This window comes from Neurospora tetraspora (assembly GCF_033439725.1).
Source record: "Neurospora tetraspora strain CBS 560.94 chromosome Unknown B0H65scaffold_2, whole genome shotgun sequence".
NCBI classification, from domain to species: Eukaryota; Fungi; Ascomycota; class Sordariomycetes; order Sordariales; family Sordariaceae; genus Neurospora; species Neurospora tetraspora.
The window spans coordinates 3,760,010-3,784,102 of record NW_026944384.1 but is presented as its reverse complement, the minus strand read 5'-3'; the positions used below and the strand labels follow the sequence as shown (position 1 = coordinate 3,784,102).

Here is a 24,093-nt window from a genome sequence, read left to right as displayed (position 1 = left end):
GTAGGTAGTGGAGATCAGGTATATCAAGCTTTGGTATGTAACCACAATCTAACAGCATCCCACCCACCCATTTGTGTGTGTCACATATGTCAGTCATGTTCGAAGAAACTTCTCTTCAACGAATGAACAACAAGTAGTCTAATGGTCAGTCCGGTTCGCGACGTGGAAGCCATTCAGGTATGGCCAGACAACATTATGCTCATGAGCCACGCCCACAACGCCATAAAAAAAAAACCCAAAAAAAAAACCCCCCCAAAAAAAAAAAAACCCCCCAAAAAAAAAAAAAAACCTAGTAGGCAAACCAAAACCAAACGACTAGTCCCAAAGAAAAAAAAAAAAAAAAAGAGGAGGAAACAATCTCAAGTTCTTGGTCAGTGAAGTTTTTATAGTAAAAGCGAAAAGGATCAAAAAAAACATACAACACCAGGGATTCGCTGGTCGTCACCGACCCAACTACTAGTCTGGCGATTGGTAGCTTATCTATGGGAGAGCGGACGGGATCCCGAGTTTTCTACCATCTATGGTCGTATGTGTTATACTGTCGTCAAATGAAACCTTATATGCCTGCTTTTAATAGTGCTGTACGTGATCTATGTGTATGGGAGTAGTCTTGATGCGTGTATGTATGGTGGCATCGATGCGTGCGTTGGTGAATGAGGTAGTTTTTCGCTTTGAAGCAAAGATAAAAAAAAAAACACAAACGTTTATAGAGTTGAGGCCGTAGTAGGCACTCGGCTTGATCATCGCAGAGATTACATCGTGTTCGCTCAGCTAACCTAGCTAGTTTCTTCCACATCATCGCTCGATACCTTTCTGAGGGAGGGCACGAGGTGTTACACCTTACTTACTATTACTACTGACAAGCTGTAATATATGTGTAGCAAAACCCCATTGCGTCATAATGCCAAATCCCATGTTGTGTCTTCTGTGTATAAAAACATGGGTATTCCAACAAGCCCACGTGTCGCTATGAGAAGTTCAATCTCTGTAGGAAAACGCCCTTCCAAACCCATCCATCCTTGCCACCCTTGTGATCGCCCAAAAACGCCGAATTCCCAAATGTGTAAACTTCAAAAAAGGGGCAAGCAGACCAGCGCTGTAGAGCCAAACCATTATGCCAGAAAGACTTTGAGAATCATGACAGCTATGCCAGGAAAACCTTCAGAATCATGGCAGCGAGGGCGATGGATAGGACTACAATCAGCCGATCGATCCAGAACGTCACCTCGTCGTTACTAACCCTAACCTGCGGTGGTTGACGATGCTGCATCATAAGCTGAGGGTGAGAATTAAATTGTGCAGGCAGGGGGATCGTCCTCGTCGGCTGTGGCACACCCTGCCCTGGTTGCGCTGGGATCGAGGACGATGAAGTTCCTACCGGCTCGGGTTGTGACGCTGGCGGCAAAGGCACCGTTTGTACGAACCCCTCGGCCAACTCGGCACTTTCAGCATCCTCCTCGTCTTGTTGCGCCTTAGACCCCGACGCCGCACCACTGCCGTTCTTGTCCATCTCGTCCCGCCACCCCATCTTCAAATCGCTCGGCACCTCCACCTCGGCCTGACCTTCTCCCTGGTGTTCCTTGGCCGCCTCTTCGCACTCCCGAATGATCTCCTCGTTTGACTTTCCGCAGGCCTGGCATTTCCACGCCCTCGACTCGGTCGCCATCCGCCTGCGCACGGCGTCGGTCGCGTCAAGACCGCCCAGCTGCCCCTTGGGGTCTGTCTCCATGAAGGAGCGCAATGCGACCAGGGCGGTGCGTACTCCCCAGGCGGGCTGCCATGTCTCTTCGTGGTGGCCGCTGATGGAAAGACAAATCTCGCGGTTGGCTTCGAAGCGCCCGGAAGGTGTGACGAAGCGGAAGGATGGAGGTCGTAGCGGGTAGGCTTGTGGGAGAACGATGCGGCCGTGGTAGATGCCATCGGCGTAGACCGAATTAGGGGGCCCGCGGAGGGTAAAGTGCCATTCGAAGAGGTCTGATTCGAGCGGGGTGGCTGTGTAATCGGGGGAGGGCGAAGCGGAAAGTTCTTGGGCTTCGCGGACTATGATGTGTTGAGCGAGTGTCAGTCCTGGAGTCTAGCAGCGAAGAAGGCGGATGATGAAGGAACTTACGGATGCGACGGATGGTGGGCGATTTGGAGTTGAACTTTGGTGTTGCCATTTTGCTGGTGCTTCCGCTATTTCTTTGATGCTAAACGATGTTTCTAAATGGTGAGATGGTCAAGTATTGGGTCGCCCGGAAGTTGTGCAACTGCCTACGGCAGCGGGCAGTTCTTGGGGGTAGAGGTATCGTGGCAAGGCCTCAATAGGTTGTCTCCGCGACTCGAAATCAGGACTGCTTTCTTGAGGATGGATTTAACGAATATGGTGCTCTTTGGAACCGAAAGACTATGATGAAGATGTCACACTAGATGCACAAGATACAAGATGTATTCAAGGTATAGGTGATGGAAGTTATTTGGAGTTGCGGTTGCGGTTTGCGACCGCGGTCACTGTAGCAAGTGGTGAGGAGCGCTGTTGCATGGCTGGGCGGTACAGCTGACTGGACACCTTGCAACTACGTACCTCGCGCCCAACAGCTGTCAGGTCAACAGCTCCAAGTTCCCCGCATTCAGGGGCCGCCTTCCGTGATGTCCACCAGGCCAGCTTCCTCAGGCTCTGATCCAGGTGTTGATCGCACGATCATTTCGGGCTCTTTCAAAGTATTTCGGATAAGGAAGCAGCAGGCCTGGCCCTACAGAAGAAACTCGCAAACTGAAGAGAGGAAGTTCAGGAAACCGAGACGGACATGGGACTGAACTGCACCGGGCCGCTGCCGGGACCGTTAGCCCGACCGCCTAGCGAGCTCCCGGGCGGGGTCGGGTTTCAGTGGAGCGCCGTTGGCGGAGTAAGGTACCGGACGACATCATCAGCGGTGCAAGTGCTGTCTGCAGGCGTTTCGGCAACGGCTCGCAGAGCGTAGAGGTACCTGTAGTCTACCGCCGAAAACTTCACTCCAGGATCACACAAGACTTTCGAGTGTTTACCCAACGTCCAGCAGTCATCTCAACCAGCTATTTAAGCTCGAAGCTGGCATTGGATCACGAAGATCGTGATGCTTTGCATATCCGCCCACGAGGCAAAAATAAAGGAAATTCGACGCTTGGCGGCTTGTCACTTTGATAGAAGACCCCACCGTTTAATTTACAGTGGATCGCTGCAACTGCCAACTTACCCCTGACAAGCCGGTCATCCAAAGCTTGTGAACTCATTTCATCTGGTCGCATGATTGGCCAAGTTGAGCAGTTGGGAATTCGAAGCTACCTACCGAAAGCTGATACTTGGTAGTTGGTGAGCCGAAGGCCAGTAGAGTACCTATGGCTTTCCGGATCCAAGGTAGCCGTTCATCCTTTGTTGAATTGTGACAGTTCGCCAACGTTCGGTACCTCGACATCAAAATGCAACAGCATCCCATTCCAGCACCAACGAGCATGGATGTCACAAGGGTTCTTTTGCTTCGACTTCGAGAACCAACAGCTGCTCTTGTTCTGATTGGTTGTGAGGGCCCCTGTTGAGGCTGATTGCGGACGGAGGCGCCCCCCTGCATGGCTGTTTGCCATTCCGGGAGTTCCTGGGCCACCGATGTTTCGACTTTCGACGACATCCACCCGCTTTCGCCCACTTCACTTCTTCAATCTGTTTCCGAAGCAGCCTGTTGCGCTCCCCCGTCTCCCACGTTTCCCCCGTCCATCCTGTCCACGCCACCAGAGCCTGGACACTGCAGATTCGCATCTCGATATCCCCTGACGATGGACCGGCGATAGCCTCGGTTCGCGATCACGGCCTCTAGACCCCCGAGCCTCGGAACGAGCTTCCCTTAACGAACGACCCGACCACGGTTCATCCGGCAACATTCTATCCAATAGCCCAACCTTTACAACCCAAGATCGCGATTGCGTCTTACAGAGACATGATCCTTGATGGACGCGACGCCATACACAACGCCTTCCACCTCGACCGCCCTCGATCCCCCTTCTTCCTTACCCGCCACCATGGCGCGCCGCTGGGCTAGGAAACTCGAGCGCTACTGCTGCACATGCGTCACCTACTTTCCCCTCGCCTTCGTTTACGGTATAGGAACTTGGGCCGTCTATGTCGATGTCTCGCTTAGTACGACCCCATCTCGCGTCACTTGGCTAGGTAGGTCGACCCCCTCCCCCGGTCTCAACATCGCTGTTGCGCCTGCTAACCTTATGCTTCGCTCCCCCACAGGTCATTCCTATGCCTTCATCGCCGTCGTTCTCTACCTCCTCGCCGTGTGGTCCTACACATACGCCGTCTTCACTTCGCCCGGGAGCACCACCAACGAGCATGGCTACAGTACCCTCCCTACATATGCGCCCCCTACTGCCACCTCCTTCACCGTCAAGTCCAATGGCGAATTCCGATTTTGCAAAAAGTGCCAGGCACGAAAGCCCGACCGCGCTCATCACTGCTCGACATGCCAACGCTGCGTCCTGAAAATGGACCACCACTGTCCATGGCTTGCAACATGTGTTGGCCTGCGCAACCACAAGGCCTTTTTGCTGTTCCTCATCTATACTTCAGTTTTCTGCTGGGTCAGCTTTGCCGGTTCGGCATCGTGGGTGTGGGAGGAGATTATGAGCAACACCACCTACGTCGAAACCCTCATGCCAGTCAACTATATCATGCTTTCCGTCATCTCCGGAATTATCGGTATCGTCCTGACCGCTTTTACCGGATGGCATATATACCTGGCTTGCCGTGGACAGACCACCATTGAATGCCTAGAGAAAACGCGCTATCTCTCTCCGCTGCGCGAATCGATGCAAAGGACCTACGTCAACCAGCATACGCCCGGCCAAGGTATTGCGCTGCCCAAATATGGTCAGCAACTACTGGACATCCACCAAAACGCCATCCCGGGAGTCACACGACCAGAGGAAGGTGAAGAGCTGCGACGGATGACAACTCCTTCGGGCTCATCACTACACAACGATATTACCGCCCAGCACAATCCCGAACTCCAGGCCGGCTCCCGCCGCTTCACGTACGACGAGATGGAGCGCATACGCGCCCGTAAACGCTACGAAGAATACTTGGATGAGCAGGACTCGACCAAGTTGCCGCATGCTTTCGATCTCGGGTGGCGGCGCAACCTGCTGCATCTCTTTGGTACCAACGCCTGGCTATGGCCCTTCCCTGTATGCACCACCCTCGGTGACGGTTGGAGCTGGGAGCCGAACTCGAAGTGGCTTGAGGCCCGCGACCGCATCGCTCGGGAGCGCGAAGAGCAACGGCAGCGGGAGCGACAAGCCGGATGGGGCCCAGCAGACGACGATGATATCACCCCCGTATATACACCTACATGGACGCCGCCGCCCAATCAACAACCACAACAAGAAGGTGGTGCGGGCCGTCACTACCTGCAGCCTTCTCAGCAACAGACACAGACGCAGCGCAGCCCGGCATTCACCCCTTCGCGACGCACACCAAGCAAAGCCGACCGAATTCTGGGCCGCGATCCCAACATGTACGCCGATGAGGAGCCAGTAATATACGGCAAGCACGACGTCGCTATGAGCAGACTGAGTCCAGCTGGACGTACTCTGGTTGTAGAAGAGGACGAGGACGACGACGACGACGACGACGATGACTACTTCCAAGATGCCGGCCGAAAGCAGGAGGAGGCGGAGCAAAATGCCCTGAACGTAGTAACAAACGGGCGGTGGGGTCGCTCCGCCGGCGCCGGCGGAGTGGGATTGCTTGCGCATGGAGCGAGGAGTCCCATAAGTGGAGCGAGGAGTCCCATTCCACTTAGTCCTATAAGTCCTCGTGCTGGGGAATTTGGTGGGAACGCGAGGAATGGGGAGAGGAGGTCGAATGATGATGGCGTGGATTGATTGAGAATTGGCTGTGAACCCTGTTTCTTCTCTTCTTTTCTTGCTTTCACGTCATTCCTCTTTATATCATTACTTAGTGTCCGATTTGGCTTTTAGCGAAACGTACCATACCATACCATACCATAGTGTATTTCTTGGCTATCACAAACATCAACTATGGTTGAAATCTCAAAGCCTAATAGGCGTGGGCGAAAGGAGTAGGAGTAGCTCGGTTTGCGTGGCGTGGCGGTGTTTAGAATTTTATGTCATGTCGAGCAAGCCAAAAATATGCATGGGCCTAGCGTTAATATCAAGATGGGGTGAATATACTGAACCTGAAACTGTGCTTGGAGTCGCTCGCTATGAGTCAACTCTTGTCTATTGTATTTGTTTACATGCCCCTGAACACCGGATCTTGGCGGCCGTCGAAGGAACGTGCCCATTTTCGTCAGTGTATGCCTTCCGTTGTCTCCAAGTAATCTGGATAGCGATTGTATAGAGGTATCTGTATTTGCTGGGTCACAACTGCATCCGAAACAAACCAGAAAGAAAGCAAGATTGGCACAAGTTGGTAGGTAGTAGTACGCTTGGATTCATTGCTACCTAGGTAAACCAAGAAAACCCGTAGCCATAGCCAAAACAGGGTTGAGTAAAAATAATGGACATGAAGTGAAAAAGAAAAAAAAGTAATGACATCAAGACCAAACCAAACGAAGTTGTGGTCACCGCCGCCGCCGCCGCCGCAAAACAGTTTGAAAGAACTCCCAGTATGCTTGCATGTCTTACAAATTGTAATAGTAGTTGTTTTCCGAGATGATGTGATGCCCCAATGCAAAAAAAGTAGAACCTGTCCGCCCTGTTGTGTCCGTAATAAACCCCTTGCCATGCTTTCCGTTGCCCTTTTTCTCTCCCTCTCATTTCATATCTTTTGCTTTGCTCATGGCAAAGTTGATGCATCCTTGATATGCCGCCCAGAAAACATAAGTTCCTCCCATCCAAGATGTATGATGTCTGTCCCCTGAACTTCCCCAGCTTCCCCGCCGTGAAGGTTCATGCGACGAAGCAAGGAGGCAGGAGGAGGAGAATAGTAAAAAGAAACTAAATCACTTTTCTCTTTCCCTGCTTTCCCTAGCCAGCCCAACCTTCTGATGCCCCTTTCTCTAAAGTTTGCCTCGCGCCATTCCCAATTTGCACACAAAGACCTCAAAGCAGCCCTCCCGATGTTGACGTTGCCGTATTCAGAACCCCGCCGCCAAACAAGAGTTAACGCAGTGTGATGAAAAGAAGAAAGCAATGAGACTTGATACACCAAATGATCCAGTCCTTAGATGCAACCCTAGTGATTGAAAAGGCTCTGCCCATTCGAACAACAACGGAGAAATGACACAAAAATCCTCACAAGGGAATCGAAACGAAACGCTCGGCGCCGGATCTGTGATGTTTGGAAATTGGGGGTATGGGTATATGTGCTAGATCACAAACAATGAAACAGTTGAAAAATGAATCATAAACATGCGGCCTCCCACACGAGATAAAACAGTTCGTGAAGTGCTCCGAGATAGTGATGATACATGGTCGCTCGAGATGATTGAATATCCCCGTAACAGACAATAGAAAAAATTGTGATAATGATACAGTACCGAAACGAACCGCATGAAACGACTCAGGTCCGGCCGCTATCCATGCTGGATTTAGGGCTGATGCCGGACTGATTGAAGATGTTCTTGATCCTGCTAACACTGTTCCTTGGAACGTCGCTGGAGTAGGCAACCATGATATCGGTAGGTTGGCTCTTGGTGATTTTGCAGAACAGGGTCGAGAACAGGTAGCTGTACCCGTTGTGATCAAGCAGCGGTATCGTGCGGTAACCTTGCTTGAGGCCGCCAAGTTTAGCTGTGAAAGTCGCCAGGGGAGGGCTGCGGTCGTTGTATCCTTTGTTGTCGCCAAGCTTCACGCTCCAGCGCACAAATATGAGATCGGGGTACTTGGTGGTAACAGTGAACTCATAAGAGTTATTGCCTTTGAAAACGGGGTTGAAGCCATTGTCTTTGACGATGTCGGTGCGGTATTTCAGCAGCGTTTCCTGAGCTGGCGCATTTGTAGCACCATCTTGCTTGTTCCTCTTGTCATCGGCCAGGAAAATCTCGACTTCGACGTAAGGATCAATTGTCCGCCCCTTGGGGAGATTCAATGGCCTCATCAACTGCTGCGCAGAGATGACCTCGATCTTGAACGAGATCTTCTTCCGCGGTCTTTTACCCAACAGCTGCCCGGCAGCATCCGTCGGAACGACCTGGATCTGACGTCCCTCGAGGGGTTTGAGAACATAGCCGGACAGGTCGGTGCCACTATCGAACATGGCCTGATTCAGCTGCATTCCCAGATCGAATGTTTGCCAGTTAAGTGCCGCCATTTGAACCCCGCGCTTCCAATAGAGGAGCGGGTCAAAGTTGCTAGAAGATATCCGACCTCCGTTCGGGTACACACGCATGAGATAGCGCATGTTGTGACGGTACAAAGCACGCTTTGCTTCGCCTGGCTGGCTTCTCTCGGCAAAGGTCTTTTCTTTGAAGGAGAAGATGTGGTTGAACTTTTTAGCGTCGGGGCTGTCGAACCCATCAAAGTGAACACCCATGCAATATACGCCCAGTTCGCCAAGAACAGGGTTGATCTTGCTCACCACCTTCTTCCCCGAGTCCTTTTCAGCATCACTCTCGTATTCACTCGGGCTGCTACTAGGCCCTCCGTGGGAATGAACCTCGCCCTCCGTGATGGTGTTGATCTGCCGTGTCGAGCGCGACAATGGACTTGGACTCAACGAGGGGCTTCCAGGGACAGCGACGGGTATGTTATCCATGGGCGATGACAAAGGTGATGATCTCTGATAAGGCGAGGGTAGGCTGTTGCCGCGCCTCCGACCAGGTCGCTCAGTCTTCAGCGACTCCTCAGATGGTGCGCTAGGTACTGGTTGGGACTTCTTGACCTTGATAAGGATGCGCTCAATCAAGTCGGACGGTGAAGGGAGTCGATCCGAGGATGGGTCGAGGGGCGCCCGGACAAGCTTGTCGCCAAAGATGTCAATCATGATCTTTGCCATGTTGGCCTGAGTAGCAGCGTTGCAGCGGACCTCCAGCGATATCCAGAGAGGGAAGCGAGACTTGACGAAGGCATATTTGTTGATGGTCTTGATCACCTCTTCAAACTTGATCCGCGTTGTCCAGGTATGGCCGTGTGACACATACGGCTCGTCATTCGGGCCGTCCCAGCAGTCAACTTCAACGCACCTGCAACCACGCTCAAGTGCCGAAATGTAGCCTTCGACACTAGAGATTCCACGGACTTGGCGACCGAGGAGATATGTGTTGTGTGAGCTTGAAATATAATACTCATTCATAGGTCGGTCGAGTGCATATTCGGATGGCTCCTGAATAAGCAAATTGTTGAATGGCGAAGTCAGAAATCCAGTGAAGCCAGTCTCGGATATGGTCAATGACTCGTCCCCGTTCGTGGCCTGCTCGGCGTCTTTAGATCTGCGCTTACGCGCGAACTGGGAGAAGATATTGTTCCAATGCGTAAGCTCTTCCTCCACGTTTTCGCATTGAATATCTTTCAAGAAACTCATGAATTCTTGCCTGGTCATCCCTGCTTTAGCGTCGGCCGTATGTTGTTTGAAGACATGGCTTATCTCAGACCTCGCCTTCAATAGCCGCACGAACTCCCTAAACTCATTGAAGTTCAAATTGGAAGGGGAGGGTGGATCATAGGCCCCATTGGAGGTAGCCTTGGCAGCTTTAGCAGCGTTGAAGTTGTCGCGGATCTCTGTTGGGGAGAGGTGCATATGGAGAGAGCGACAGATTCGCTCAATGTCGGGAAGTTCAATGGTTTCGCCTTCGGCCGGAATGTTCCTGTCTGCGTACTTCTTCCTCATCTGTCGCTGCCAGAACTCGTGGACGGCCTTTTCGTTGGAGGCCATCAGGTTGGTCGTGAAGTCTTGGCGATACTGAAGTATGGCGTTGAGCGTTGTGATCCAATTCCGGAAGTCGGTGGAATTCAGGGCGATGAGATGCAACACCTTGGTTCCCGACTTTTCTGGAACCGTATACAGGATCGAGAAAAACCGGGGCTCTTCGGACTCATCAACCCCGGCGTCAAGGCGGTACTGTCGAATGTCCTCGGCCGTCCTTACTTCTTTAATGTCATCGATGAAAACAGACTTTCTCCCTGTTCGACTCTTGTCCCACCATATCTTGGAAGTGTCTGGATCAAGGGTGAGGGTGATTCTCTTTTCCTTCTTCTTCTTGCTGATTTTCTTCAACATGACACCTTGGCGTAAAGCGACCGGAATCTCAGGCCCAATGCTCAGGGGGATTTGAGCGTCTCGCAACCCATCGAACGGACCGGCATCATCTATAGCACACTCGTCATCTGATTCCAGCAAGTAACCTCTGTAGTTGTGTTCCCCGAGTGGGAAGGTGTTGCTCCCACGGCGGAAAGACGCCACCATGGGGTCAGCATCCCGACTGATCACGTTCGTTGATGCTCTTCGTGCAAGTATGTCGCGCGCTTTGTTCACTGTATTTGAAGCACGACGAACCAGACTGCCCGCAAAGCTAGTTTTGGACAGAGCCTCGCCCATAGCATTCTGTTGTCTTGGGATTTTCTCGCCGACTTTCTCTCCATTCTTTCTTAGCGAGTTGCTGCTTGTCTTTGATGACAAAGGGGCCGGGGCAAGTGGCTCGGGGAGGTTGAGAGGTGTAAGTGGTTCCTCCATTCCCTTGATCGTAGAAGCGTAAGAGTCCACTTCCTTTATCGTAGAAGAAGCGAAGGTTGCGGGGGAATCCTGGAGGGAGCTGCTTTCTGTGAAGATGACGCCGGCTGTGTCCGATGTCAAGGCCGGAGAGGGCTGTTGTGAAGTGGGCGAGGCAGACGACGTGCTTATGGCGGACAGCGGAGGAACATTGGTGGAAACATGGGGCTGTAGCGTGAGAGTCGTCTGAACCTGGGCAGGACGTGCCCGCCGCGATGGTGAAGTATTTGAGGCCATGGCTCGGGATATGGCCTGGGGCAAAGTCGAAGGGGAGTTATGAGAGACCAAGAGAGCCTCTGTGGTTGAAGACATGATGTTGGGTAAAAGGGAGATATCCCCTAGGGGCAAAGCCGTTGCAGGGAAGCTTGGACGAACAAAGTGATGGACCAAGTCTTTTCCTGATGGGTTGTGCCACGAACAAGGAGGAAGAAAACTGAGATTATATGTGATGAGAAGTCTTTCGTCGCATCTTCCAGGCGTTGTCCGACTAGTCTGGGTCCCCTATGGTTATAAAGGAAGAGTGCGGGGAAAGATATATAAATGTCGAAGGGTCTGGCAAGGCGTGGATTGCAGGAGGGGACGTCTTGTAGCAGGTGTAGCGAATGGTTGTGGACAATGGCCGAGTCCCACTCGGGCGTTTTCTCTCTTGCTCTCACGCACAAGTCAGCAAGTGAGGAAGCAGAGGTAATGAGGCGTACGGGGGTGAACAGCAGGTCGAGCTAAGTAGCCTGTAAGGCAGGTAAGTAGGTACCAGGCAGGTTGCAAGTATCGCGGTCGTACTGGTACGGGGTTGGACCCAGGTATTGTACACGGGACACCTCGAAGCATGCAGTGGCAGGTGTAGGATTTTGCGAGGAAGGGGCGGGTAAGGTATGGGCCGCCGGCGCCGTTTTGTGACGGTCTGTGAACCCACGGCAGAATGATGAGGTGGCAGCCGTATGCAAGCTGCTCCTATTTGGGAACCGTCCAGGATTGGAGAGTTGGGGGGCAGCTCGGTGATCCACCAGAACGGCCAAGAGACGTTGGATACGTTGGGTGGAAGCCGCTCGGTCCAGTGAGTACGGGTACCAGGACTGCTGGGTTCGAATTGGCCCGTCGGGTGCTGTAGCTAACGGCGTTGTGTGGTATGAAGTGCTGCAGTGCGATCCCTTCGTTTCCTGTTGAGGCGAGCTCCCGTTTTGCTACCTCCGACCTCCGACCTTCCTTGCTTGCTGGCTTGCGCAGAGCCTAATTTACGCGAACCGGCGTCTGCTTTTCTGGGCACGTAGCCTAGGTAGCGTAGCAGGTATCCGCGCTGCGCTTGGTGGTTGAGCCGCCCGGGCCCTGATGTCGTCTTCCTTCTTTGGGTGGTTGTGAGGTTGGAGATGGGGAAGCAGCTTGGAGGGCCAGGGATGCGCCCAGAAAGATAGCAGCGGTATATACTACGTAGTAGCAGGAGAAAGCGGCAGAAAGAATCTGGCAAATTGGTGAGAGCCTCGAGGAAGAGTAACAGGTCGGCGGTGACAGGACCGGTGACGGACCGTTGACGGCGGCAATGGTAGTGGTAGCCAAGTAATGGTGGAGCAGCGTCGAGTTTCTCGTTCTCAGAAGGAGAAAGAGAAAGTGGATGAATTCAATGGTGACTGATGAGCCGGGTTCCGTTGCAGTGGACCTCGAGATGACTGAGCTGGATGCTGGACGAAAAGCTGGAGCTGGGAGAGGTGTCGACAGCCGCGCAAGAGTCAGCCAGGATACGGTGTGTGTGGCCGGCGGTACAAGTGCTCAGGTTGAGAGATGTGGATGGGCGTCGTAAAGCAGCGTATGAATAGATATTGGACGTATTGCGTATCGTTCGGAATAACAAGCGCATCTAAAAAGGTGTATGTATTGCTCGGGGCGTAGTCTATGTAGTGCGTCGAGGTAGTATTGCAAGTCGGTAGTGGTGTAGCTGCCCTTGCCCTGCCCCTGCCCTGGGGTTTTGGTCTGAAATGCAAGCGAAGAGATCAAAGTGGAAAACCCGATGGAAGCAAAATTTCAAGTTGGAGTCGCGGGTGGATTCAGTGTCGGTTGCGGTGATGGCATTGAGCAGCTGAATTTTTCGCGTACTGTGCCGCCGTAACGGAGGTACGTATCGAACTCGGAGTCCCAGCTCTGATTAGGTGGCCCGAGTTGAGGTGATGTCGCAAAAGTGAGGTTTCGTCGAGCAAACCTTAATTGGCGTCGTGGTGGTTGCGGTGCGGGCGGGAGCGAGGGTGGCCGAAATACCGTTGGCTGCAACGATTCTTTTGTTCAGAAATGCTTGCTCTGTGCTGCCTCTGTCCGCCGCAGTGGTCCTGATCCTGGGGAGCTTTTGGGGCAGAGGGGGGGCCGCCTATCCACACATCCACATCAGTGGGGACTCGGAACTAATGAGGGTGGGTAGCAGGAAGGTGCGCCCCAGATTCAAGTGTCAGACTGCATGCAGCAGTGCAAGCAGGAGTGGGCAGTGACTGGACTGAAAATTACGGAAATGTAAGAGCGTAACAGCGAAATAACAAAACGCCATACAAGAATCTTACGGAAAAATTGCGCTCTGTATTGGTGTAAGCCGTAAGTACATACTACCTAACCTGCAGTGGTGCGTACCAGTCCAGCGGTTGCATGTCAAAGCGTGGAGGTACCGCGGAACCTGGCAGAGGAGGCAAATGAGCAAGGGATTCCCACGAACCTATTGCACGCGAGCGCCATGCCAAACCCGCACGAGTTGGACGGAATACGGCAGCTGTGGGCAGCAATCTTTGTAGCAAAGAAAATTCTGAAAGCACGCCCAGAGCTCACTCTTCCAATTGCGACGAGTGCCCAGGCGTGCCAGGCTCATTGCGCCTGCCTAGCGCATCCGTATATCCGAAGTGGTGTAGCGTCGAACTACAACTTCCTTCTCCTTTCCATCATTCCTTCCCCTTTCTGTCATATGTCCACTATTTGGCCCCTCCGCCTTCTTCCTTTGACGTCCGAGTCTGACTGGATCATGATGTCCACGTCGCGTGGCCGAGGGTTGGGCAGGGAGATATCTCATATTTGAGCGTATGGGTGTGAATTGGGCTACAACAGTAGCCTCATAACCTTCCATGGCACCCCCTCACTGGACGATAGGGCCGTCGCGGATGATCTACATTGGTTTAGGTTCATCAGGGACTCGTGGGGAAGACTGGCAAGACTAGCATCTCTCCAAATGCATCGGAAAATTTCACAATCGAGGCCGATCAGATGAGCTGTCCCGGGTTGTCCAAGTCATCTCTGTCCCTGTCGCCAGGCTACCGCAAATTTGGATGAACGCTGATAGGCGACCTGTGAACATGGGGTACGTACCGCTGCATTTTTCGGTCAGCTCGCTTCAGCGCAGTGAGGTCAGACGTGCCCCGTCAGGGACTTGCTTGGTACCGATCGTCCAGGAGCCCCCTTTTGGCGTTTTTCAATGGACAGCAATTGGGATGGGAGAAGAATCCCAAAAACGGTGCCATATTGACCCTTCTCGTCTCCACCAACGAATCACGTCTATTTAGGGACTTGGTTCCTTCGCTTCTACTATGATCTGTCGCCCTGACCACAAACTGATCGTCGAGGGCTGACCACGGAACCTAGCTGCTATTAGTCTTTCGAACTATGTTGACTACACATAGCAAAGGGTGTATAAGGTATTTCACACAAGAGGGCCCCAAGTTGGTAAAGGTACGTGCTCAGGCTCCCAAGACATTGAATCCGAATGAGGTGCAGGCACGACTGTGATTGATGATAGGCTGGTTGGCGAGTAACAGTCGAGAAATTCATCGAATTGACATAGGCCGCCGCGACCAATTAGAGATCGGAGTGAGAACAAGATGGGGACCAGACGGTAACCTAGAGTCCTTGTCCGTAATATACCTTGTCGCGGGACTGGTGCCGGCCATGCGGTCCCGGGCCGACTTCAACGACTGTCATCACCCGGCGCCTTGTTTAGCTCGAGCCTGATGGGGGTTTACTATGTAAAGGCTGGGTAGGAGGAAACCCCGAGATGGCTTCGCAAGATGGAGCTGGAAATCTTTGATTGTTCCCAGTCCCGTGCTCGAGCCGTGCCACTGATCATGAATCAGGGCATCCACTGAGATGGTTGGAATGGGCGCTCTCTTTGTTCTCGGATGCCTTCAAGTTCCTCTTCCCAAGCAGATCGCTGCTGCCGTTTATGGACAAAGGAGAGGGGTCAAGGCTCCAGGTATGACCTGCTGTTTGCCTACCCCATGACAAAAGTCTATCAAGATCAAGTAAGGCAAGAATCAGCAATCCTGAAACACGAGTCTCCCTTGGCAGGCGGAAAATCACCATTGAAACGGCTTTGTTGGAAAGAGGCAGCGTGATCTCGCTGTCACTACCCATCACTAGATTGCCAGTCGCAGCTACCTGGCCCTTCAAGTTTTTCACCTTCCACACTTGCAACGAGGATTTCGGCTAGTGATCATCAAGATCTCTCGAGCACCTCGACACCTTCATGTCGTCAAAAATCACCTCGTCACGAACAGATCAATATCACCAGATGTCGAGAGAGTTGCCTTGCGGGACCTGTAAAAATCCATTACCCACACTCCACTACCTTCGGTTACCAAAGCACGAATCCTGTCGTTCATTCTATGTAGCCGAGCCGAGCTGACCTCATTTTCAGCATCAACATTTCCCAGCCGTGTCGAAATACATGCGGCACGGACGGGGGCCTATCTTGTCTCTGCCTCGTGACAGACAAGAATTTCTCAACCCTCTTCCGTTACCCACATGGAGATCCAAGAAGATGGGTTTTCAGGGAGCTACAGCCCCCTGTTGACCGTTGTACCATTGAACAAACCCGGCAAGCCACGCACTGATGAGCCGCCGCAGTCATGGAAGAAACTGAAGCGAGAGAAAGCCCCTCGGGCCATCGCGCGTTTCGATTGGAGGTAGTATGGTACCCGGGATGTGACGCATCAGGGTCTTCAACAGCACGCTTCATGGGTGAGGACCAATCATCTGGAGCTCGTCCATGTGGTCGTAGGCGCGGCATTCCTTAAAGTTGACAAACAGGGAGCTGCGGCGCCATCTCCCTCCCCCTCTCCGATGCCGGGCACCCGGTCCCGAGTCCCTTGAAGCCATCCACGAGCCATCGTAACATGTCAATAACATGCGGCTGAGCCGACTGGAAAGCAGAGCAATCCTGAAGATCTTCATGCCAATGGGGGTTTTGACGCTTGAGACAAGGTGTATCACTGGAAGGTATGTGACGGTAGAGGATACGGTAGAGTTTGGCCAAGTAGCCGAAACGGAGAACGGACAACGCCGCCTCCAACTCAACTCGCTCCTCGCCGAGTCTTGGTTTTGATACTCTTATATTCGTCAAATGCTGCTTGCTTCCTGTGGTGACTCTTCATTTTCACACCGATGGAGTTGAATGTCGGGTACGTACATACACGATACAAGGGTTGACGGTGGCCCATCGGTACCCGATATCTTCACACATACAGACCATTTCCGACTCACCGACATTTTGTTAAGGCGGCCTCTGGCTTTGTGTTTAGCGCCAGGATGTTGGCTCATGAGGCCATCACTGAACACCCAAGGTTAGGTGAGCACCACGACCTCAGTTCCCCAGCAAATGACTGGTACATACGAAACGCAGCACCTGTTATGGGAGCGTGCCACGGGTGCTAACTATTCCGTGGTTCCATTTCTCTTCCAGATGCCAAGACATATGCTGCGATTCTCTTGCACTTTACGCCGCCAATACGATGAGCATGCCAGGCGAATTTGACGCTTTTAAGCCATAAGTGCAAGACTAGTTGTACCGATTATGGGCGTCCTGGAGTTTTCAGCAGCCACCGTTTGATGCCAGGCCAGAGCTGTCAAGCACGGCGCTCAACAAATCAGCAGACCCCGGCCGGCCGGCCGGCCGGCATGTCGACAACTCCTGCTATCGGACCACGATCCGTGGAGCCGCACTCACTCGTCTGCCGTCGGCCGCCCCTCATTCCGGGTCCGCGACAAGTCCGACTCGGATACCAATCGACCGATATAGCCCCACTATCTTCCTGCTAGCAGGTAAGTATCTGCATATTTCGCCGGTCACTGTGCGTCACGCACTTCCGGTTGGGCTTCCGCACGCTGGAGCGTTGGATCTCTTTGAATCCCAACAAGACCGTTTGATTGATCACCATGAGGATCAGCCATCTCAGCACTGCTAGAACGACCACGCGCGTTTCAAGTTGGACGATCTCCTGTGCGAAAACCTCTTCACATGCGGAGTAAAACAAGGCGACAAGGCGTTGACAATAAACCGGGATATCCGCTGTGCCTCTGTCATCCAGAAACGGCCTTGCTGGTTAGATGGATTCGGCGTCTGTATTGGTTAAGAGATGAGGACGTTTCGCCTACCTCTCGCCTTGGTAATTGGCATTTCCCGGGCTTGTCAGGTTACCGCAGCTGTCAGGTATGTGTCACGAGGCCATAAAACTTCAACGTCTTGTTACAGTACAGGGCGGTCTTACCGAGTTCAATAACAACAGGGCTAATATCCGTCAACATTGGTCGGAGGCACCGTTTCAAGCAAGCCGGACCCCTCCTCCCCAAGCCAATGGCGCTTAAGCTGCGCAGATTTTACCAAATACCAGACAGAATGGCTGGCAAGGCCAGGCTGGTAAAGTGCAACTACCCGTCATCTTGTTACGTTGCTCGTAGCCGTGGACCGCTGAGCCGAGCAGAGTGATATTTTGCCTTTGCCTTCATCACACCGCTTCATTGTCAGGAGTGATAAAGTTTAGCGCCGTGGCATACCGAGTCGACGTCGAGTTGCTGGCTGAGTACACCTTTGCGATGGATTTGGTGGTCTAAATGCTAATGTTTATCCCTTGCTCACAACACTCCAGGTCAGAATCGTGCGAGAGACGGTGCCAACGGGACGGCTCGAGATAACCGTCGCATAAATTAGGTGAACACAGTACATTACATGGTAATATACGGACTCTTTTTTCGCCCAGTACCCAGAAGCCGGCTATGGAATTTTCACGAATGGGTATGGGTTTTTGTCAAAAACGCCCAAACCCCTGAACGTCAAGTTCCCCACTCGTTGCGTCATTGTTGGGGAAGGCGATCAAATGTTCCGTTCCGTTGATGCCCTGAAATGGATTCCCTGAAAGTCGGATCTCCTTGTCCGGCCTGTGATGTTTGGCTTTTGTTGTGACATTGGATCTGGCGATGGAAGCTTCTTCTTCGAACCAGCCATACGAAACCGCCGGAGCCCTTACCTAGGTACATCTTGGCGAGGCCAGACAAGTGCCATCAAGACGGCGGAAAGACAAGAAGCAGAATCCAAACACGGTTAAGATCTCATCGCCATGTGGAAGACTGAACGAAAACCAGCACATCATCTGTTGCAGGTGCTTCAGTGGATAAAGTGATCCCGCGTCAGGTCCGTTTCTGGACACAAAATTTGCTTCTTCGACAAGGCGAAATTGCGCCCGCCGAGATGCAATCAGCCTCTGTCTTCTTCGAGCCTTGCTTACGGGTTATCCCATTTTAGGTGTGAGGGCGAGACCGCATGGTTCTGATGATACAGGATCCGTTAGGTTTTCCGCATTCCCTTGGTTTCCCGTTCCTGAACTGCTGCCGCGCTCTGTGCCGTATTGTTCGGCATCCGAGTGAGAGCTATTATATATCATGTGCACAGTTGAGCTCTCTCATCTCTGTCTACCGGTATACATCCAACATCAGAAGGCGACTATACCCCAACCCACTAACAACAACATTGTGGGAGGGAGACGGGCTATCCCGTCGTTACAGTTGGAGTTGTTATGGGTCCGCCATGTGACACTGCCTGCTGCGAATGTGATATCACCTTGAAACTGTGCGAGTTTTTCGGACGAACAGAAGACACCTTACTACCTACCAGAAATGGATTACTTTTGCGACTTATGTTATTCCATCACCGTACATCAATGTAACTTCCGACAACGAGAAAAGACGATAATTTTCCCCACCATGCCGGCGTTCCTCTCATCATTCTCTTCGACTATCCGCGCTAATTCGACTTACGGCACCTATCATGAATTTTGCAACCAACCACCTCTAGGATTCTCCGTCTTTGATTGCCTCCTCCTCTTCTCTTCTTCACCAAGGCACTCCATTCACGCCAGACGCCAAGAGCCACTGCTGCTTGAACAAAATAGTTTTCTGCAGGCACAGAAGACTCCGGCGAAGGCCATCAAAAGCAAACAACCATGAACTCGTGATCGCCTCAGCCCAACGGGGTTGGAAGAAAATGTCCGCTCGTGTGCAACTTGTGAGGCGGGCCTGGCCTGGGGCCTGCCTGAAAGCTAAGCGAGGGACGGTTGAGTACAGAAAACTACGGGTGATGGTATGCAACCATCGTGACGGCGTGCAGGTGTAACAGGGTTCAGTGCTGTTTTAGCTACAATGGCCTTCCCTACACCGGAAACGGGAGGCGGGCACACTAGCAGGCACAGGTCCTCCGAACGGTGGGATGCCCGTGAGGGGGCGGGAGGGTCCGCTGAGGTACGTGCAGCATCTCGAAAATGATATGCAGCTTGCAGCTGCATATGATGGTTCCGATGCCACTGTTTGATTTGATGGCGTTTTTTCTGCTGGGCTCGCTCGCTCGTACGCAGTGAAGTATTCCGTATCAGCACATGGTCCCCTACCGTACGGCGCGAGATTTTTCAGTTTTCGTCGGAGCTGACGTGATGTTCTCAGTGACTCAACAGCTCCATGTCAGGATACGCTGTCCGAGGATATGAGCATTGAGCAGAGCTTCAGTACAACTGTACCTTGGGCTTCGGACATGGAGTTGTTGATCAACCACCTCCCCCTAAGAATGGAAAATGATGGAATCGGGCTGCTGTTCTGGCGCCGGCGAATTCAAGGGGTTTGAGAGGAACTGCGACTCTGCAAGGCGACACAAACTTCAATCAGAAAGCCAACCAGGCGGGTGTCATTTCGGAAGGTGGTATGGATCGAGCGAGCGCTATTCCGAACGGCGATCTTGATAGCAACAACCACCTCCAGGTCCGTTACCCCGGGCCTCGCGGGAGTTGCTATAATCTCCCCGAGCACCTCAATCGAGTCAACCCAGATCCCGTCTCAGCATCCCACGCCCGTAGCACATGGCCTGATGTGCGGGACCCGGAATGCAAATCAGCCCCCACGAGATTGAGTTTTGAGTCAAAGGAGATCACTTGTTTGAGAGGACCTATAGCCATGCAAAGCGGAAGCTGTTCCCCTGCATTGGATGTCAGCGTTTTCAGGTCGACTGCAACTCAGGATCCATCCCCTTGATGCCAAGCAGAAAATATTTTTGTTTTCAGCCCCTTTTTCGTCCGTTTCCCCCTGTCTCATCGTCTCCTTGCTTTTTTCTCCGTATAACGAAACGGGTACCTAACTGACACCATTGTTTTGATGGATCATGCAAATTCTTACCTCTATGAGTGCATCGACTGACACGAAAGCAATTGCCTTACCGAGACCAATTGAGAAAGCACTGCAGCATGTTGACACGTTCCGCAAACTTCTTTGGTCGACTTGCTTCTCGTCCATGCCATATTATTGTCACTAGTGTTGTGCTCATCGGAAGACGGCAGGGACGAGCGGGAGCGCTCGGGAAGCCCGGCGCCGGCCGGGCGATCATTCAACGGTCAACGTTTACAGGCTCCTCGGAGGACGAATGAAACATCATCTGTCTGTCGATGACAAGCACGTTTTTTCAACCAACGAATTGCTGGTTTGATCGTCCAACAAGTACATACACTACACTGAGGTACGCACGTGAAGACGATGATCTTGTTTGATAAACATATAAACAACAAGAGTCACCTCTTAGAAGACAAGTATCTATCGCCTCGGCTTGTGTACTAGCTACAATCAAGTACCGGTTATCGATGAATATGACAACCTCTCAGATGCCTCGCAAAACGGCTATAAGAAAGTGGACAACAACAACAACAGCTATCCAGCTACGAATTACAGTATCACTACCTAGCATACTATGTAGCACAAAACGAGCGGGCACCGTCCTATCATGCCACTCAGCTACACCCTCTATCTTAACCTCCACCACCACAAGCATAAAACGAGATTGACGGGAAGCGGTTCCACGCCCTCCAAAAAAGGCATTGAAGTGTACACTGCCCCTGAGAAAGAGGTCAATAAAGGGGGATTGAAGGAAGCACCCGCTTGTCTCTCATCGGTGCCACCAAACCATCCCGTCCATCAATCCACCATATCAATCCCACCATCCACTCATCTCGACGTTTATGTCCTGATACTAGTCCCCGCCGTTTTGGTGCCTACGGTACCGTTTCCTGCATGCTCGGGGCAAAGCTTTCCGGACGTCAAATGTCGAATCCTTTTGCCTATCTTTGTTGATGTTGTGATGGGTACTTTCTTCTTCTTCTTCTAGAAAGGTTCGAAAACGTTCGCTCCGTTTTAAGCATTCTCCCTGCAAAAAGCGACGTTGTGCGACCAACCCAGTTCGGCTCCGTTGGGAACTGCCACTCATTGGGAGTGCAATGGTGGGAGGGAGCAAAGAGAACGGAGGTCAGAGTCAATGGGGGGAATCTTTCGTGACCTGGGAAAATTTCGTGCTCCGTTGAGACGGGAGTTGGAGAAATGAACGTGGATGAAATTTGGGGTAAGTTTCGCTAGGTATTGAAACTTTGAAATGAAGGTATGTAACTTACGGATACGTAGGCATTACAGTCGCGAGTTACATCCCTCGTTACTTACATGAACCTGAACGTATCAACTAAGCGCGGAAGCCAAGACCACAACCAAGCCTTTCAGTTTTCTTCTTGCCGTTTTCCACCTCACAAGCTCTTGCTCGGTGAGATGATCCCAGCTGCCCAGCTCGGAGGAGAAAAAAAATCAGAAGATAATGTTTGAAACCATCTGCGACTGCCAGATGATTGGCTGGTTTGCCAAGTGCCCCGTTGATATGGAAGATGTCTGCTCCGTCGTCAGTGCCATAGGGCTCCCAACTTGAAGTTTCACCCAATTGAATGTCCCGTCTGCCAAGCTGTTCTTAATGCCTGTGCTAACATCAGCTGGCAAAAAGGGTGCATTCATGACGTAGTGGAAAAAAAATGCGTCGTATGCTTTCTTGGGCTGCTTTTCTTAGAATAATAGAACAGGTATTGCCGATGCCTGAGCGCCCTGAATCGCTCCTTCTTACATCGCAGTCGAAAGTTGAAATTAGGCAGGTGCGGTGCTCCATCCGCCGTTGATGCCAATATCGCAATATCGTTCGCTTGCTCGATTGAACTCCGACGATAAAAATAACGCGATTGCATCTCGTTATTGCGATTGACTTTCCCCATCGTCAAGCTTACAGCGGTCATGTGCGCAACCCCAGCAGATCTCGCCTGATAATATCTTGGGATGTCTGACCTGCCTCCTTACCTCCCCTACCTTCCCATGCTCATCCCCACGATAAGCTCCGTTGGCGCGAGGAGAGAATCGACATGATGAGCACAGGTAGGTATCGATATTCAAAAGTCATCCAGGCGAGGATCACTAGAACCGGTACCTACTTGACCAGATGCCCCCTCAATCCCCTCTCTTCCCGGTCTTCTGTTCGTATGCTTATACATTCGGGAAATACAGTGGCGTTTTGAAATTGCCGATAACGTCTGGTCGACATGTACCGTATGGATGCAATCATTGCACCCCTCCGCCAATAACCACCACCCCATGGCTTCCCCCATAGCATCCACCCCTCTCCAACTCGCCCGCCAGCGAGGCTGACGATGCCGGTTGCCACATGCTGCCCATGTTTATTGTCCACAGATGCTTAGCGGTGGACGGCCCCAAATTACACAAGACCCGGGGAAACAATGCGGTTCTCCTCAGGTCTGGACCCGCCACTGACCATCATGGGAATACCCTCTTTGGTCTCAGCGCTCTTTTCTCGGATGCCCGTGGCTGATCTGGTCGAGTCTTGCGAGCCTTGGCAGGCAACTCTGGACCCTCGAGACCCATCCTTCCTTATGCGCGTCTCGCTCATCATGAAATTCTTCACTATAGGATATTCGGGTGGCGCCCCAAGTTCCGTTCCCCAGCTTTTCCCGAGACGAATTGGGTTTGCGTAATGGGCTTCTAAAACAGTACGTACCACACCCCCAGTCACATCCTCCCTCCCAGAAAAATAATAGTAAATATTCATATAACATAAGATTTGTTAACCGTACACGCTAAAAACAAATATACTACCAAAATATACGCGCAATTCACGATACAATACAATTACACCACTATTCTTCCATATACTTTCGTATAACTTTGGCAATAAATAGAGGGTATTTAAATAATACGATTCCTATTATCTATGACGAAATTGCTATTGTTTTGAGAAAATTACCAGTATTGCACGAAATTTGGTATATTGCGGTAGTAAGCAGGCACCAATTTTACCGCTAGTACGGTCACTTCCTAGAAAAATAAATCAAATAATTTATATACTAATATTTCTCTTTACTTACGTCTCTCTTATTTACCTTTTTACTTCTCCCTATATAACTACCTTCTACTAGTCGTATTAATACTATTATTATCGTTCTTTAAAGTTCGCTGTCGTTATAGATTAATAAGAATACTAGTAGGTCGTCGGCGTTATAGATCTTTAAGAGTTTTTCGACTACGAATTAGATTAGGATATTAATAATTTCTAGTAGTTTCGCGATATTAATTTTAACGAATTATTATTCGACTAATTTATACCCGGCGCGTTTCTCTATACTGTAAAAATAAACGAAGAGGATTTATTCGTACTTAATAATAATACTGTCTGTAAAAATGCGTTAGAGGGTAGTAAATATTATACGAATAATTCTTATATAAATTACTATAATTGATGTTCTTTTATAACTAATAATTATTATCTCCGTTCTAAATACGCTGCCTATATAAAAAGATAAACCTATTATCGTTACTACCGCTAACCCCGCCGCCGATTAAATATATATATTATTAGAAGACCTTCCTTAATATTAATGCGCCGTATTTAAATTTATTTAACGACCGGCCGCCCTTAATATAATAAGAATAACCTTAATCGCGAAAAGCTATATCTACGCTATCGGTTATATAAAACTAAATTTAGAAAGTACTATAAGGGAAAAGACCTTAAAGGAAAACGTAATAGAATAATACGTAACTTCTAAAAGTATAAAACGAAGGTAATTATAATTTTATGGTATTATAGCCCAGTTAGGAATAATAATTGTATATTAGTTAATATATTATTAAAATCAAATAATAATTAGCTTTACAATTATAATTTTAATCTTTTAAATTAAACTAAGCGAACTTTTAGCTTTAAAAAGTTAATTTCTAATAACGTTACTCGAAGGTTCTTTTCGGCTACTATCTATTATACCTTTTATAGT

At 50.9% G+C, this 24,093-nt stretch overlaps 4 protein-coding genes across 4 annotated transcripts; 1 reads left to right on the top strand and 3 right to left on the bottom strand.

The window, feature by feature from the left end:
• Positions 1–744: 744 nt before the first annotated feature.
• Positions 745–2,501, bottom strand: B0H65DRAFT_519433 (ubiquitin-conjugating enzyme/RWD-like protein). Its single transcript, XM_062828718.1, has 2 exons — positions 2,111–2,501; positions 745–2,040 (listed from the first exon to the last, which is right to left on the bottom strand). The coding sequence occupies exons 1-2, from the start codon at positions 2,157–2,159 to the stop codon at positions 1,145–1,147; spliced, it is 945 nt and encodes a 314-aa protein (XP_062684600.1). The 5' UTR covers positions 2,160–2,501; the 3' UTR covers positions 745–1,144.
• A 1,528-nt stretch (positions 2,502–4,029) lies between these two features.
• On the top strand, positions 4,030–5,901 carry B0H65DRAFT_422055 (Palmitoyltransferase PFA3; the record flags this gene model as incomplete). The annotated part of the gene is made up of 2 exons (XM_062824377.1): positions 4,030–4,177; positions 4,250–5,901. 2 exons carry the CDS (start codon positions 4,030–4,032, stop codon positions 5,899–5,901), a joined length of 1,800 nt encoding a protein of 599 aa, XP_062684599.1.
• A 1,289-nt stretch (positions 5,902–7,190) lies between these two features.
• On the bottom strand, positions 7,191–11,113 carry B0H65DRAFT_113702 (putative phosphoinositide-specific phospholipase C). The gene has a single exon (XM_062820620.1). The coding sequence runs from the start codon at positions 10,997–10,999 to the stop codon at positions 7,544–7,546; it is 3,456 nt and encodes a 1,151-aa protein (XP_062684598.1). The 5' UTR covers positions 11,000–11,113; the 3' UTR covers positions 7,191–7,543.
• Positions 11,114–22,467: 11,354 nt separating this feature from the next.
• Positions 22,468–23,059, bottom strand: B0H65DRAFT_113646 (uncharacterized protein). The gene has a single exon (XM_062820619.1). The coding sequence runs from the start codon at positions 22,869–22,871 to the stop codon at positions 22,521–22,523; it is 351 nt and encodes a 116-aa protein (XP_062684597.1). The 5' UTR covers positions 22,872–23,059; the 3' UTR covers positions 22,468–22,520.
• Between the last annotated feature and the right edge of the window lie 1,034 nt (positions 23,060–24,093).